Source organism: Drosophila obscura, unplaced genomic scaffold (genome assembly GCF_018151105.1).
Source record: "Drosophila obscura isolate BZ-5 IFL unplaced genomic scaffold, ASM1815110v1 contig_192, whole genome shotgun sequence".
Lineage (NCBI taxonomy): Eukaryota > Metazoa > Arthropoda > Insecta > Diptera > Drosophilidae > Drosophila > Drosophila obscura.
In genome coordinates, this window is record NW_024542781.1 from 392,178 (window position 1) to 404,873 (window position 12,696).

General features: G+C 48.4%; 3 protein-coding genes across 5 annotated transcripts; 2 read left to right on the top strand and 1 right to left on the bottom strand.

Annotated features, from left to right (window-relative positions):
• Nucleotides 1-1,008: 1,008 nt before the first annotated feature.
• LOC111073002 lies at nucleotides 1,009-2,471 on the top strand. The gene is made up of 3 exons (XM_022365107.2): nucleotides 1,009-1,313; nucleotides 1,550-1,725; nucleotides 1,780-2,471. Exons 1-3 carry the CDS (start codon nucleotides 1,224-1,226, stop codon nucleotides 2,381-2,383), a joined length of 870 nt encoding a protein of 289 aa, XP_022220799.1. The 5' UTR covers nucleotides 1,009-1,223; the 3' UTR covers nucleotides 2,384-2,471.
• Nucleotides 2,472-2,954: 483 nt separating this feature from the next.
• LOC111073012 lies at nucleotides 2,955-5,816 on the bottom strand. 2 transcript variants are annotated; one of them, XM_022365126.2, is made up of 4 exons: nucleotides 5,324-5,816; nucleotides 4,490-4,844; nucleotides 4,118-4,425; nucleotides 2,955-3,225 (listed from the first exon to the last, which is right to left on the bottom strand). In XM_022365126.2, exons 1-4 carry the CDS (start codon nucleotides 5,814-5,816, stop codon nucleotides 3,158-3,160), a joined length of 1,224 nt encoding a protein of 407 aa, XP_022220818.2. In that variant the 3' UTR covers nucleotides 2,955-3,157. The 2 variants fall into 2 exon arrangements, with proteins under 2 accessions (XP_022220818.2, XP_022220817.2); XM_022365125.2 differs by having other exon boundaries at nucleotides 4,112-4,425.
• Nucleotides 5,817-11,775: 5,959 nt separating this feature from the next.
• LOC111073020 lies at nucleotides 11,776-12,696 on the top strand. 2 transcript variants are annotated; one of them, XM_022365136.2, is made up of 2 exons: nucleotides 11,776-12,106; nucleotides 12,407-12,696. In XM_022365136.2, exons 1-2 carry the CDS (start codon nucleotides 11,776-11,778, stop codon nucleotides 12,694-12,696), a joined length of 621 nt encoding a protein of 206 aa, XP_022220828.2. The 2 variants fall into 2 exon arrangements, with proteins under 2 accessions (XP_022220828.2, XP_022220829.2); XM_022365137.2 differs by having other exon boundaries at nucleotides 12,410-12,696.

Consider the following 12,696-nt stretch of genomic DNA (forward strand, 5'->3'; position numbering starts at 1 on the left):
GTGAAATTGGTAACGAGAAAGGGCGGTCCCAGCGTCGTGGGTGGCTACAGAGCCATGGGAAAAATAACACGAGAATATCCAGACTCCTCCGGCCCCTTCCCCTTTGTTGCTATCAATTTGCAGAGTAGCAGCAGTGGTGCATTGAGGGGGTCAAACTATGCAATTATCAGTCTGAACAGATTACGGGCAGTAAATGGCTATCAGCAGGCGAGGGAGGGACTCGATTTAGCTTTAACGATTTTAAAGTAATTTTTAATGGCTGAATTTGAAATATATTTAGGACTTCTCGCCCTCCTGCTGCGCCACTGTCTTGCGCTCTGTTTTCCGTGGAATGGAGAGGAGAACCTTTGACTAATTGGAGCAACTAAAAAGTTTCCATGTTTGCATGCGTGTCGTCAATTGCAGTCTGGTTTTCCCTGCCGACTTACCGCTGACTTTGTCTCGCAGTGTGGGAAAATTGGCCGTTTTTGTTGTTGGGAATTAGGTCTGAAGTTTACTTTCAGCTGGCTTTGTTTTTCTTGGCGACCCACGCTGCAAAGACAACAAAAGCAGAAGAGAACTTGTCGTCGAGAAAAACAAACTCAGATGTGGCCTAGGTCTGGGCCAGTGCCGTGCTGCAAGAGGTTCAGAGACAAGGCCATAAAGTAGCAGCTTCCCAGAAGTTGGGGAGCATTTCCCGAAACTGGCCAAACGAGTCCGTCCATTGGTCCGTGGTCCATGGTCCATGGTCTGTGGGCTGGTGGCTGGTGGCTCCAGCTACGGATGATGCTAAGGCACTCTCGTCTTTTGGTGGACGGGACCAGTTCCAGGCAGCAAACACAAACGCCAGCGTCGCTGGTAGAGCTGGCTGGCTGCGGCAGAGGCCCGTATTGTGTTTGCAATGCTTTTGGCCGCTTTTCATATAAAATCGAAGTCACTGGCGGAAAATTCGCATTAGGTTTTGCTATCAAGACGACGATGTCAGCAGAGACAGCAGCAGAGCAGACGGCGTGACATTAAAGCAGAGCAGAGCGTAGACGCGGGCGTTGTGAGAGTGTGTGTTTGTGTGTTTCAGTGCCGAAAGGATAAAGCCAGGATATACCAAAAGCGACTATATGTGCAGGCAATAAGTGGCCGACGACTCTAGTGCTATCCGAAAACAAAGAACAACATCCAACCCAAAACAACCCAAAACAACCCAAAACAACAAAAAACAAAACAAGAGACAGAGAAAACATTGAGCCATGCAAACAGTAAAGGTCTGCACGCTGCTGGCGTTCTTCCTCGTCCTCGTCTCGGCCAGAGGCAGCAAGCGAAGGGATGGCACCCTCACGGTAAGGTCCAGCAAAGCTCCGCGATAACATTCGGCATTAATTGCCAGTGACAAGGATACAAGTTTTGTCCCCCAAAACAGAAAGCAAAGCTAAAGTCAGTGTGGTGACCATTTTGCCTTATCCGAATTTCATCTCCTTCTGTCCCTGGAATGACAGTCACAAGATAGCCTGCAGGCCAACTGAGCTCCATCCATTGTCCCTCGCCCCGTGCTAAGCTCCATTTCCGCTTATTCCAGATAACCGACGACGAGCGGCGGAACATCGAGGACTTTCTGCTGGCCAAGCTGAAGCAGAACTGCAGGCAAGAGGATGACCGTGCCTGCAGGATGATCAAGATGTCCATTGTTATGAATCACCTGTACCTGAATACTCGCCTGGACCTGGGCGACCGAGTGAAGGTCACGGAGAACTGGTAAGTGGGTGGGAGGGGGACTTTGGCCATCAGCTGTATTGTCCGCATCCGCAGGAACATCTCAATGGTACCAGATGACCCGGAGGTCAACCAGCTGCTGGCACGTTCCATGGGCTCCGATGAGGAGACCTTTGCCCTGCTGATGGCAAACAAAATGTGGAAATACATCCGGTCACGTTCGCTGCGCTATAAGTTCACGGACAATGCCGACTTTGTGATGAACAGCGATCCGGAGGGCAGCCTCAACATCGGCGTCTCCGTGCGGCCCCTGGAGGCGCTACAGGAGGGTCGCGGCAAGATGAAGAACATGGGTCCCATGCTCATGATGATGGCGGCCAAGACGGGCATGGTCGGCGCCCTGCTGCTCAAGGGTCTCTTCCTGCTCGCCGGAAAGGCTCTAATTGTGTCAAAGATTGCCCTGCTGCTGGCCGTCATTATATCGCTGAAGAAGCTCCTCTCCAGCAAGAAGACGATTGTCGAGGTGCCCTCGCACCACGACAGCTACAGCTCGGGCTGGGCGCGTGCCTTCGATGGCTTCGTCGAGGGACTGGTGGATGTGCCGGCCGATATTCTGGCCAAAGAGATGCAGCATCAGCAGGAATCGCACGCCCAGGACATGGCCTACAGCGCCCAGCAGCCGGCCAAGGTGGCGCAATAAAACTGGCTCAAGTGCAATTAACTTGTTATTTATGTTATTGGATCAGGAATGAACTAAATTGGGTTTTCTGCTTAACAACAACAACACATTCCTGGTGGCTTAGGGAAACTTGTATCAAGCTCTCGTCTCGCTCTCTCTTTATCTGTCTTTCTCTCCATCTATGCTTCTCTTTGACTCATTCTGTGTTCGACAGGCAGCTTCGGCTTTCTCTACTTTCTATCTTCCTTTTGCAGAATTACGCTCTTTCTTCACTCTCTTTTCGCAAACTTTCCCCCTGTGTGTTTTCTCAATGATGCTCATTCTCTCATTTGTAATTTATTTATACTTACATTTAACGTATTTATTTATTAATATTAATGATATTTATTGCATAAATAAAAAACATACCCGAATCATTATAATTTCTGAACAACTTTGTGCTCAATTATTTAATACCGTTTTTTTGTAGTTTTTGTAGCATTTGATTGCTAATTACAGAGACATTGAACTAGACTAAATGTGTGCGCTAGGTTTCACTTAATTAAGAACAATTCAATAAATAATAACAATAAATAAGCTCATTAAATTAAAAGCAGCCTAAAGCACTCCACGTGGCCGGGCCGGGCCCTCACGTTTCGCGTTCGCGTGTCACGTCCGCTGTTCTTCCTATGGCAGCAGAACAACCTCTACACCACCTCCTCTTTTACGCCTCCTCGTCGACGCGTCTACGGTCTTTGGTAGCGGGCATTGGGGCGGGCTTGTGCCAGTAGCTGCACTAATTGCCTAATCATCGCCTCAGGAGCGGTAGTAGGGCATATGCGGCTGCACGTAGTTGTAGATGAGTGGCCGCCTGGCTGGAGTGGCTGCAACACAGATGATGGGTTCATTAATCACAGTTTTGCTGTTTACTTGAGTGCAAATGCAAGAGGAAAAGAATGCAATATATCAGGGCGTGCCCAGGTGGATTATGTTCCCCGAGTTGGTTTGTTAGTGACACACCTAGAAACTCTTAAGAGTTAAATAGTATTATGGTTGAGCAGCGTTCAGTTTCCTCCATTATTTATGTTCAATTTAGATTTTCTGTCAGCTAAGAAATATGCAACGACTGGCGCACAGGCACACACACGGCCAGTGCGTACACACTGCACATTTGTAGACTTAATTCTATGACAATTCCCATTGAAGTGTGAGTGTGCTTCTGTTTATTTGAATAAACGTGTCTAACACTTTCTGTTCTCGGTATGCGAAGTAGCGAAGAAGAGACTCGGGTGACGAGACGCATTGAATACCTCAATCGCTCCAAAAGTATGCAATTCTCAGTGGAAAAACTCGACTTAAATTTTGCGGCAAGTTGAAATATAGCCAAAACCATGTACTGGGGAAATGTGAATGACGCATTTCAGCCATTAAATTCTCGGCGGAAAATGTTTGTGCTTTGACTTAGTGATCCCCTAGAGAGAGTGCTTTGGAGACCAGCCCAAATACCGCAAGTGTGCGTGACAAGAAGCAAATCAAAGATATAAATACACTGCTCAGTCATCATCATCATCCTCATAGTCGTCCTCTATGCTGGCCTCGGCCGCAACAGCAGCTTCTGCCAGCACATTGAAAGTGTTCATGCTAACGAGTGAGGAGCTGGAGGAGGCTGGACGTCGCCGTCGCCCACGATATCTGGCAAGGCGCCGCGACCACTTACCCCAACCCATACCCATGGCTATCTGGAAAAACGAGAGGGCTGCATCAACTTACACTTACTCTTCGCCATCCAAGAGTCCTCACGTTTGATTTTATGGCCCAGGCCGCCGAGACCGCCCAGAGCTGCCAGCACCTGGGTATGGTTGCTCCCATCGCTGGAGACCTGTGAGTGCAGATGACTCTCGGCGCTGAGGTTTTCCAGGCCAGGATGGCCAGGATGACCGGACAATTGGCCGCCGCCGGCCATTGCCAGATGATGGAGCGAGCCTGGGTACATCTCTGGGGAGATATCGCCGCCATGCAGTCCACCATAGTCCATTCCATAGGGCATCATGTAGGGCGTCTGCTCCGGGAACTGATACATCATCCTAGCGAAATCACAGCCAGAATCACAGTCGGTAAATAGATTTGTTAACCAATGGGTAGACTCACTTTTCGCTGGCATTATCCATCAGCTTCTTGATCAGGACTATGGCGGCCACGACAAACGCGATTTTGGATAGGATGAGAGCCTTCAGCGTGAGCAGGCCCACCGCCTTGGCGGCCACCATTGTCCAGCCAAATGTTGTCGCTGCCAGGTACATGGGTATGAGCATCTGGAACTGCTTCTTGTCCTGGTGCTGATGTCGTCGGCGCAAGGGTCCGCCGCCACCTCCGTTGTCCCCACCTCCTCCACCCAGTAGGCCGCCGCCGCCGCCACCGCCACCTCCAATACCGCTGCCGCCAAGGAGGCCCCCGCCTCCTCCGCCGCCAAGCAGGCCTCCACCGCCGTTGCCCTGCAGCCGTCCTATAGTTGGATTTGAGAAAACAAGACACGTTTTATGCTTTATGGCCGTAATGGCTATGGGACGTATACGTAATATTGGGACAAAGGATAGAGGACAGAGGACGGGACTGCATTAGCTTGTTCTGGGATGTGATGGGATGTGATATGATTGATGGGAGAGTCCGATGTGTATCGAACGTCGGATTAAATGAGGATAAATAATGGGAGTTTGTGCTGCCAATGTCATTGATATGCAGCAGGCAATGGAATCGAGATTCCTGCCAAGTTTTTAACTCATGCCCAGACCCTGCGGGTCGGAAGTCTAAAGTGTTGTGACATATGTTGCCTGTGGGGGCCTGCGGGAGTGCGGGCTGCATGCCAAGTGCCAAGGAGCAGCTGCTGATGCCTCTCCGGACTCGAACGTTGCTGAATTTGGGCTGTTTGGCTGTCAGACATGTGTGCATATGTCAAGCGCTGATTGGGTCCCTGTCGTTCATTACCTGTGCCGCTGGAGGCCTTCTTTAGGAGCGCCACCTCTATGTAATCACTGTCCTCCTCCGAACGCTGCACACTAAACACCATGGGGCCAACGGGCACCCGAACGGCATTGCCACTGACAAAGTCCATGAAGCTGGCCAGGCCTCGGCCCGTGCCCCACTTGTGCTTGTGCGTTGCGTCCAGGTCGGGCAGCCTGACGAGGTCGAAGAGTCCCAGCTTGATGGTTTCGCCCAGCTGGTAGGAGGCCATGATCCCATTGGCCACGCCATACAGACAGCTCGCATTGTTGGCGCACTTCCAGCTTAGTTTATCCAAGAGGTCCGTGTTCTCGACGCTCCCTGCCGGACTGGGCGCGGGCTTTGACTGGGCGTGGGAGTGGCTCGCAGACTCCCCACCCAGGGAGTTGGCACCGCTGCGCTTGTGGATGGCTGCAGTCGCTGGCTGCAGGCCACTCAGAGCCAGCAGCAGACAGCTGGCAGCAAGGTAGGGCAGCATTTTGTCACTGATAGTTTTTTAATTTTATTTTCTTTTTAATTTGGAAGAAAACACAACACTGCAATAAGGACGAGAGTCAGGGAGAGCACGGCGTATCCTTCACATGGATAATTGTCGACGGAGACGCGAATCGTTGGCAGGTGATGCAGCGCCTTGCAACACGCTGCTGTAAAGACTAATTACTAGACGTTGCATGCAACTCAGTTTTATTGGAGCAGCAGCCCCCATCTGTAGCAGTAGCAGTAGCAGTAGCAGCAGCCGCAGCAGCAGCATCTAACACCGGCTGCGTGCAGCCCCAGCGTCTGCCACGCCAATTGCAACAACAGTAACAACAACAACAACAGCAAATGCAACACCATAGAGTCTGCTCGCAAACAATTTTGCTACAGTTTTGATTTCAAGTCAACCAGCTGAGTGACGGCCATCGCTCAGCAGGCAGCCAGCATCAGAAATCAGACTCGACTCTGGCTCTGACTCCATGCAGTCGCACGTCACTCGGTGCACAGTGGAACAGACTCAGATAGCAGAACCCTGGGTTCGCTGCTTACTAAATTAATTTAATGTTTAGGAGTTCATCGAAATTAAACAAGGAAAACCAAATCAAAATCCAATTGCAATTTTTTCAGAAAACAATTTTTCACACAAAAACTATTATAAAATGCTCCGTTCTACAGAATAATACAAAATGAAATGAAATCATTAAAAAAAATGTTGCGGAGAATTAGCGAATTAGCCCCTTACATAATTTTTTCATTTGTGACAAATTTATAAGTATAGATTTATTTTTACCACAAATTAACTTTAATAACCTGTTAAAAAAACTTCAATACATTTTGAAATAATATTAAAATTAATTGTATGGAGGGCTAGCATCGCGGAGCCTTCGGCTCCAACCTTCGACAATATAATTTCCTAATAAACAATAAACTATTCCCCAAAATCCATTCATAATTCGAATATTCGCTACCCTTTCGTTCCTCGTATTACAAAGAACTGAGTACATTATTGAAAATCCGTTAAAAGTAATTCAAGTAGGCAGAAACACAATTATTTTATCCTAATATGTACCAATGGCCCCGGAAAATCTCGTTCTGAATTTAGTGTTGATTAAACACAATCCGGCCCACTGTGGCGAGCCCCAGTTCATTTGCCTGGATGAAATTCGCTTTGTTTTGCATGCATCCCCTTCTTTTCACGTGCTCGGGATGGAGCCACAGTCACTCCCAAAAGGGTCAAAGGGTGATCGAATTACGAGCAATTGAATGAACCACATGACATTAAAGTCAGAGTCGCTCAGGTGGAGCTGCAGGGCACTTCATATGAGGGGCTTGGTCGTTGGTCGTTGGCCGTGGCCAGGCAAATTGTCTGCACCGCCGGCGTCCACGGCATGTGGTCGGTGTACGGCTAATGCGGCTAATTTACTGCTCATTAATTTGCCAGTAATTTGCGCGAGAAACAATTTTCGCAGGCAAAAGTAAAAGCAAGGCACACAACACTCAGCACTTAGCAGTGAGTACTCTCGGTCGACAATTAAGTCGGAACCGGAGAGGGAGGAAGCGGGAGTGGGACTGGGACGGGCACTGGCACCTGGGCTTGGGAGGAGCAGGAATATGTGTATGTGGGTACGGCACGCCTCGTCGCCTGCGCCGGACGGGCAGCAGCCGGCGCAGCGCCACAATTCAAAATAAATAAATAAATAAATAATAAAAGAAAAGTGAAACGAACTATTAGCTCTCGTTTTTCAAAGATCGCCGCAGCGGCGTGGCGCGTCTGCGGCTCGGCTCGGCTCAGTTACATTCTGTTGCACACACTAGAGCGGTGTAGGGAGCGGGGAATGGAACGGGGGGATGGATCGGGAGGCAGATGCAGCCAATAAAACAGTTTTCGTCAGCGCATCATATCATGAGCGGGCTAATAAATATTCACTTTTGAGGCACTGAGGCAGCCAGCAGAGAATCCGCCTGGGCTGGCACGCAGACCATCGCGAGTGAGCGAAATAATTGTGGCTGAGCCGTGGCTGCGATGTCTGCAATTTGGAGGCAGTGGCAGTGGCAGTGGCAATCAGACCTCGACCATTCTTGCTGTGGCACCATTTTAGAGCCATCCAACTGCTATAGCTATGCTATCCATCTGGCTATCCCATCCATTGTAATAACCATAATCTGGTAACTCGACACCCAATACCCAGTTTCCGAGCTCAAAGAGCAACGCATAATCCGGCGCTGCGTCTTGGTCTTGGCCACGGCAACTGGCCACCGCGACGGTCAATGGCAGCGTTGGCCACAAAAGCACAAGTAATGCGAGGCGACTTGGCGTGGTTTCGCTTACCAAGAAAGTGAAGCACTCAACTCTCAGCCGCAGCAGCATCTGCTACGCAATTGTAACAATGCGCCGGACGGACAGGCCGAGGCCTGGACCAAAGCCCAGGCCGAGGATAGGCATTGAAAGGAAAGTGACGATGCGGCTCTCTGCAAGTTGTTGCGGGCGGTTGGTCGGTTGGTCGAACCGAAAGCGGTAATCCGATGCCGCGAATACTCGCCATTCATCCAACTGCCCGCATTCATCCGCAGGTCCAGATTTGTGCCTGTGTCTTTGGGTTTACGTGTGCCATCGCAGTTTAATGATCCTTGACTGCAACCGGATCCGCTTGGACCGACAGGGCGGGGCAGCCAGCGGCGTATTTGGCTCTTGGAAATTCGCCTCGTCATAATTGGCATTGATTTCAATATTTGAAAGGGGTGGAGCCCACAGTGAACGCACTTAAGTGAAACTAAAAGTTGCCACAATAAAATTAGTGTTTCATTATAATCAAATCCAAATGCCAGCCAAAGACAAAAGTCTTTTACTGCATCAAAGAAATTGGATATAGATCTGACCTAATAGTCCTATTGAAACCTCTGCAAGTGCTTTGACCTGTGCTAATTGAAACTTACTTCCTAAAATTTTACAACCTGCAAAGGAGCTGCCTGAGCTGCTCCACAAAAGTTTTGGCCACTTTGTTTATGGCGAAACTTTGTCTGTCTTTGGCCCAGGATGCAACGGCGCCAAGAGCTAAAGTTTCCGCTGCATTCCTATTCAATTTCTAAGCTATTTGCGCTCAGGCTTCTTTGATAAGCAATTCAACGGCGAGTCCATTGAAAGGCACTTTGACTTGACGAAACTCGAAACGGACGAATTCCTTGTGAGAGCACTCAGGTGCTCTTGGAATTGTTCACTCTGACATAATACAACCCATCTTGAGCTGCAAAAGTTGTTCGCCACCGGAATGCTACATCCCAGCATGACCACCGGATTTGTCAAGGCTGACAATCGAATTGACTCTCTGGCAGTCAATCAGCCAAAATTGTCAGGGGACATGCAAGAAATGCAAGTCGCCTGGAAATTGGCGGGCAATTAAAGCTTTTTAGCTATTTAAAATGGGTTTTATTTTCTTTCCAATAATATTGTTTATTTTGCGGCCAATTACGTGGCATATTGTTGTTTGCTTTTGCCACTCATTCAGTTGCATTGCAACTTTGTTTTCACCGGCACAAATTTCGCTTGCGTTTCAACCGCACTGCGGGGCCTTGTTTGTTTTCTTCGGTTGTTTTTCTACACTTGGCTTATCGATTGCCTGAGCCCAGCGATTCGTTTAATTTATTTTAATCTAATTGTTTTATAATTAAAAACTATTTCTATTGGATTTCACCAGTGCGTGTCAAATGTAAACACATTTGCGGTTGCCGTGGCATCTGCCAGCAGTTTGCAGACTTTTTTTGTGGCAGTTGCCGGATTTAAGTTATGGCTCCTGCTGCTGATTCACAAAAACCGCAGGACACAAGATTTCATTGCACTTTGTGGCTGATTTTCATCCGGTAATAAAAAGGTTTTGCGGTCCACAAATGTGTTGCATACTTTTCGGCCGCAAGAAGTTCACTGTCTTTGTGGCATACTTCCAGGAGTTGACACACACAGTAGAGCCTCGTAAATGAAGACTCTGAATTTTTCAAATGTATGAAAATTAATAATACATGTAGCAATGAAATTTAGCTTCAACCTTCTGCATAGAAATTATATTATATATCGAATCAATATTAAATGTAAGAGCTAAAGAGACTATGGTATTTTTCCAGGCTTCCTATAGAATCTCTCTGCAGCAGAACAGTAATCAAATAAAACCCAATCCGATCCAAGTGTCTGTTAACTATCCATTAGTCATGCATACTTCACCTGCCTCAGGTTCAGTCTCAGCCTCCGCCCCACCCAATTCAGTTAACAATTGCTGCTTCATTCAATCAACTTGATTCCGTGCAGTACAATGCACGTTGCACCTTTGGGCCCATTGTTGAATGTGCCGCAAATAAACTGAGACTCTTCTAATGATGATGATGATGATGATGCTGCACAACAATCAATTATAACAAGTTGCCGATTCGTATAAAGATAGAGACCCGCATTTGGATTTGGATTCAGATTCACGTTAGGCCACAATGGGCCCCCACTCAGATGAAGCGAATCGAACTTTTGTCTGCCCAGCACTTTCCTCCACTTCCACTTCCAGTGAACCTGAATCTGAATCTGAAGCTGATGATCTGCTGCCAGGGGGAGAGACTTTCTTTTTATTGCCGTCACTATGGCCGACACCGACACACAAAACCAAAACCGACACCGACACAAGGCAAACGTAACGAGTTCAGATCAATTTTTGGTTCAATAACGTATTGACTTGACTTTTTTTTGGTTGGTTTTTACTGTTGTTGCGGTAATGTATTTAGTTTTTTTTTTGGGTCTACAAAATTTCCAGAAAATGTGTGCATGTGTATCTGTGTGTGTGTGTGTGTTTGTGTTGGACAACAATATGATAAATATAAAAATTAATACATTGAGAGTGAAAGTTATTTCTTTGGGAGCGCAGTCGATCATCATCATCATTGATGATCATCATTGATGATCATCACTCTCAAATGGAGCGGCAGTGCCAGAGAAATGGCAATAATGACGATCGATGGGGGATTTTGATGCTGAAAAGTTGATTTCTTTCCGCGGCTCCGATGGACCAAAGTCACGATAACTTGATTAATAAGTTTTGTGGTATTACAAAATACCCCAAAAAGATGAACAAAATATGATGTTGTTTGGTTTTCGGTTGTTGGCTGGTGGCTGTTGTCTTATGAAATCCACAGAAGACTCTCTGGCTGCCTCTTTCTAATTAAATGATGGCCTCACAAAACCCCGCAGACCTGTGATACGCTACACGCTAACCGTGGCACCCTGTTACCATTTCTACGGTCGAGCGACCCATTTTTATGACCGTTGCATGAGCAGTCAAACGCAAATTGCTACTAAACGTCTTCATCGCTCATCTCTGGGGCGGGGTAACTTTCGCTTTTTTTGGCTTACACGCTCCCTCCCCGCCTCCTCCCCACCGCCCCACCATAGTGGCGTGTCGGTGTCGGCTAATGGAGTTGTTTGGGTGTGCAAGAGAATCGCAGACTGGTGTATGGGGCACTGGTACTGCTACTGCTACTAGGTGTGTGCTAGGAACAAGCCCAGCAGCACTTTGACCACTTCTAATTTGTATAATTTGGTGGCGATGGAGAGCTGCCATCGAGTTGAGTGAACCATTCCATGCCAGAGATGGAGAGAAAGAACCAGCGGAGCGCATCCCACGGGCCGGTCGACCAACTGACCGTTGAAAATTGAAAAAATTGCAACGGCCACTGAAGAAGAAAATTGCACGGCAAAAGCGAACGCAAAGCCAAAGAAACGCGAACCGAAAGCATTTTTCTTTTCAACGAACAGGAGCGCCATTGTTTTGTACAATTGTGACAATTTGGATGCCGAGATGCTTCACTGGCCGTCTGGCCTGGCCAGGCCGCAGATTGGCCATTCTGGGAAAGTGGCCCCGGGAAATGTGGAGTATAAAATATGACCAGGTGATTGTCAAGGCTTTTAGTTGAACTTGAAACGTATTGCCGACATGTTCCGCGTCTTGCCACTGCTCTGCCTTCTGCTGGGCCTCTCCACTGCTCGGTCTGCGGAGAACTGCGATCAGGACCCCACCGCCACGCTCTTCTGCCGGGGCGAGCGCGCCCTACGCAACGTCCTGAGGAACTTAAACAAAAGCGACAAGCCGCTGGTGGTGGTACGGGGACTGGAGATTGTGCCGCTGCCAAATGCCATAGCAGTCGAGGAGGATTCCGATTCCGAGCAGGGCCTGCTGGACAGTCTGGCCTTCTATCTGCGAAACCACGAGGTGAATGTGAAGCTGGCCTACCTACTGGAAGACGAGACCAAGGGCGAGGTTTCAGGTGCGTTTCTTGTGGATTAAAGTGAGAAGAAATTTGACATTAAGCACTCTGCACAAATATAACTGAATGCCTGACAAGAAATTTGGAGTTCGTGCATGTCCAGGCATCAGTTATGTACGAGCATGTCAGAGCCACATAGCTAAAGTATTTGAGCCAAAAAACTGCACAGCACAAAGGCTAGAATTCCGACACAGAGCCGCATTAAGCCAAGCAAAAAACGAACCAAAATGTGTCAGCACTGCAGTGCTGCATGCCAGATGGAATTCACTCATAGCTGTGGCGTATTTGTATTTCTTTCAGAAGCCCGCAAAAAGGACAAGGGCCAGGGAATGCTTTTGGCCATGGCCCTGATGTTTGGCAAAATGATGGCCGTGCTGGGACTCGGCGGCATTGGAGCATTGGCCATGAAGGCGCTCGGCGTGTCTATGGTGGCTCTAATGATGGCCGGAATGCTGGGTCTGAAAACGGCAGCGCAGCATGGCGGAGAATCCAGTCACAGCATTTCGTACGTAACCGGCGAGGGACACCATCACAAACGCCGGCGCCGATCCACGGGTCAGCAACCCATCGCCTACACGGGCTGGAATTGA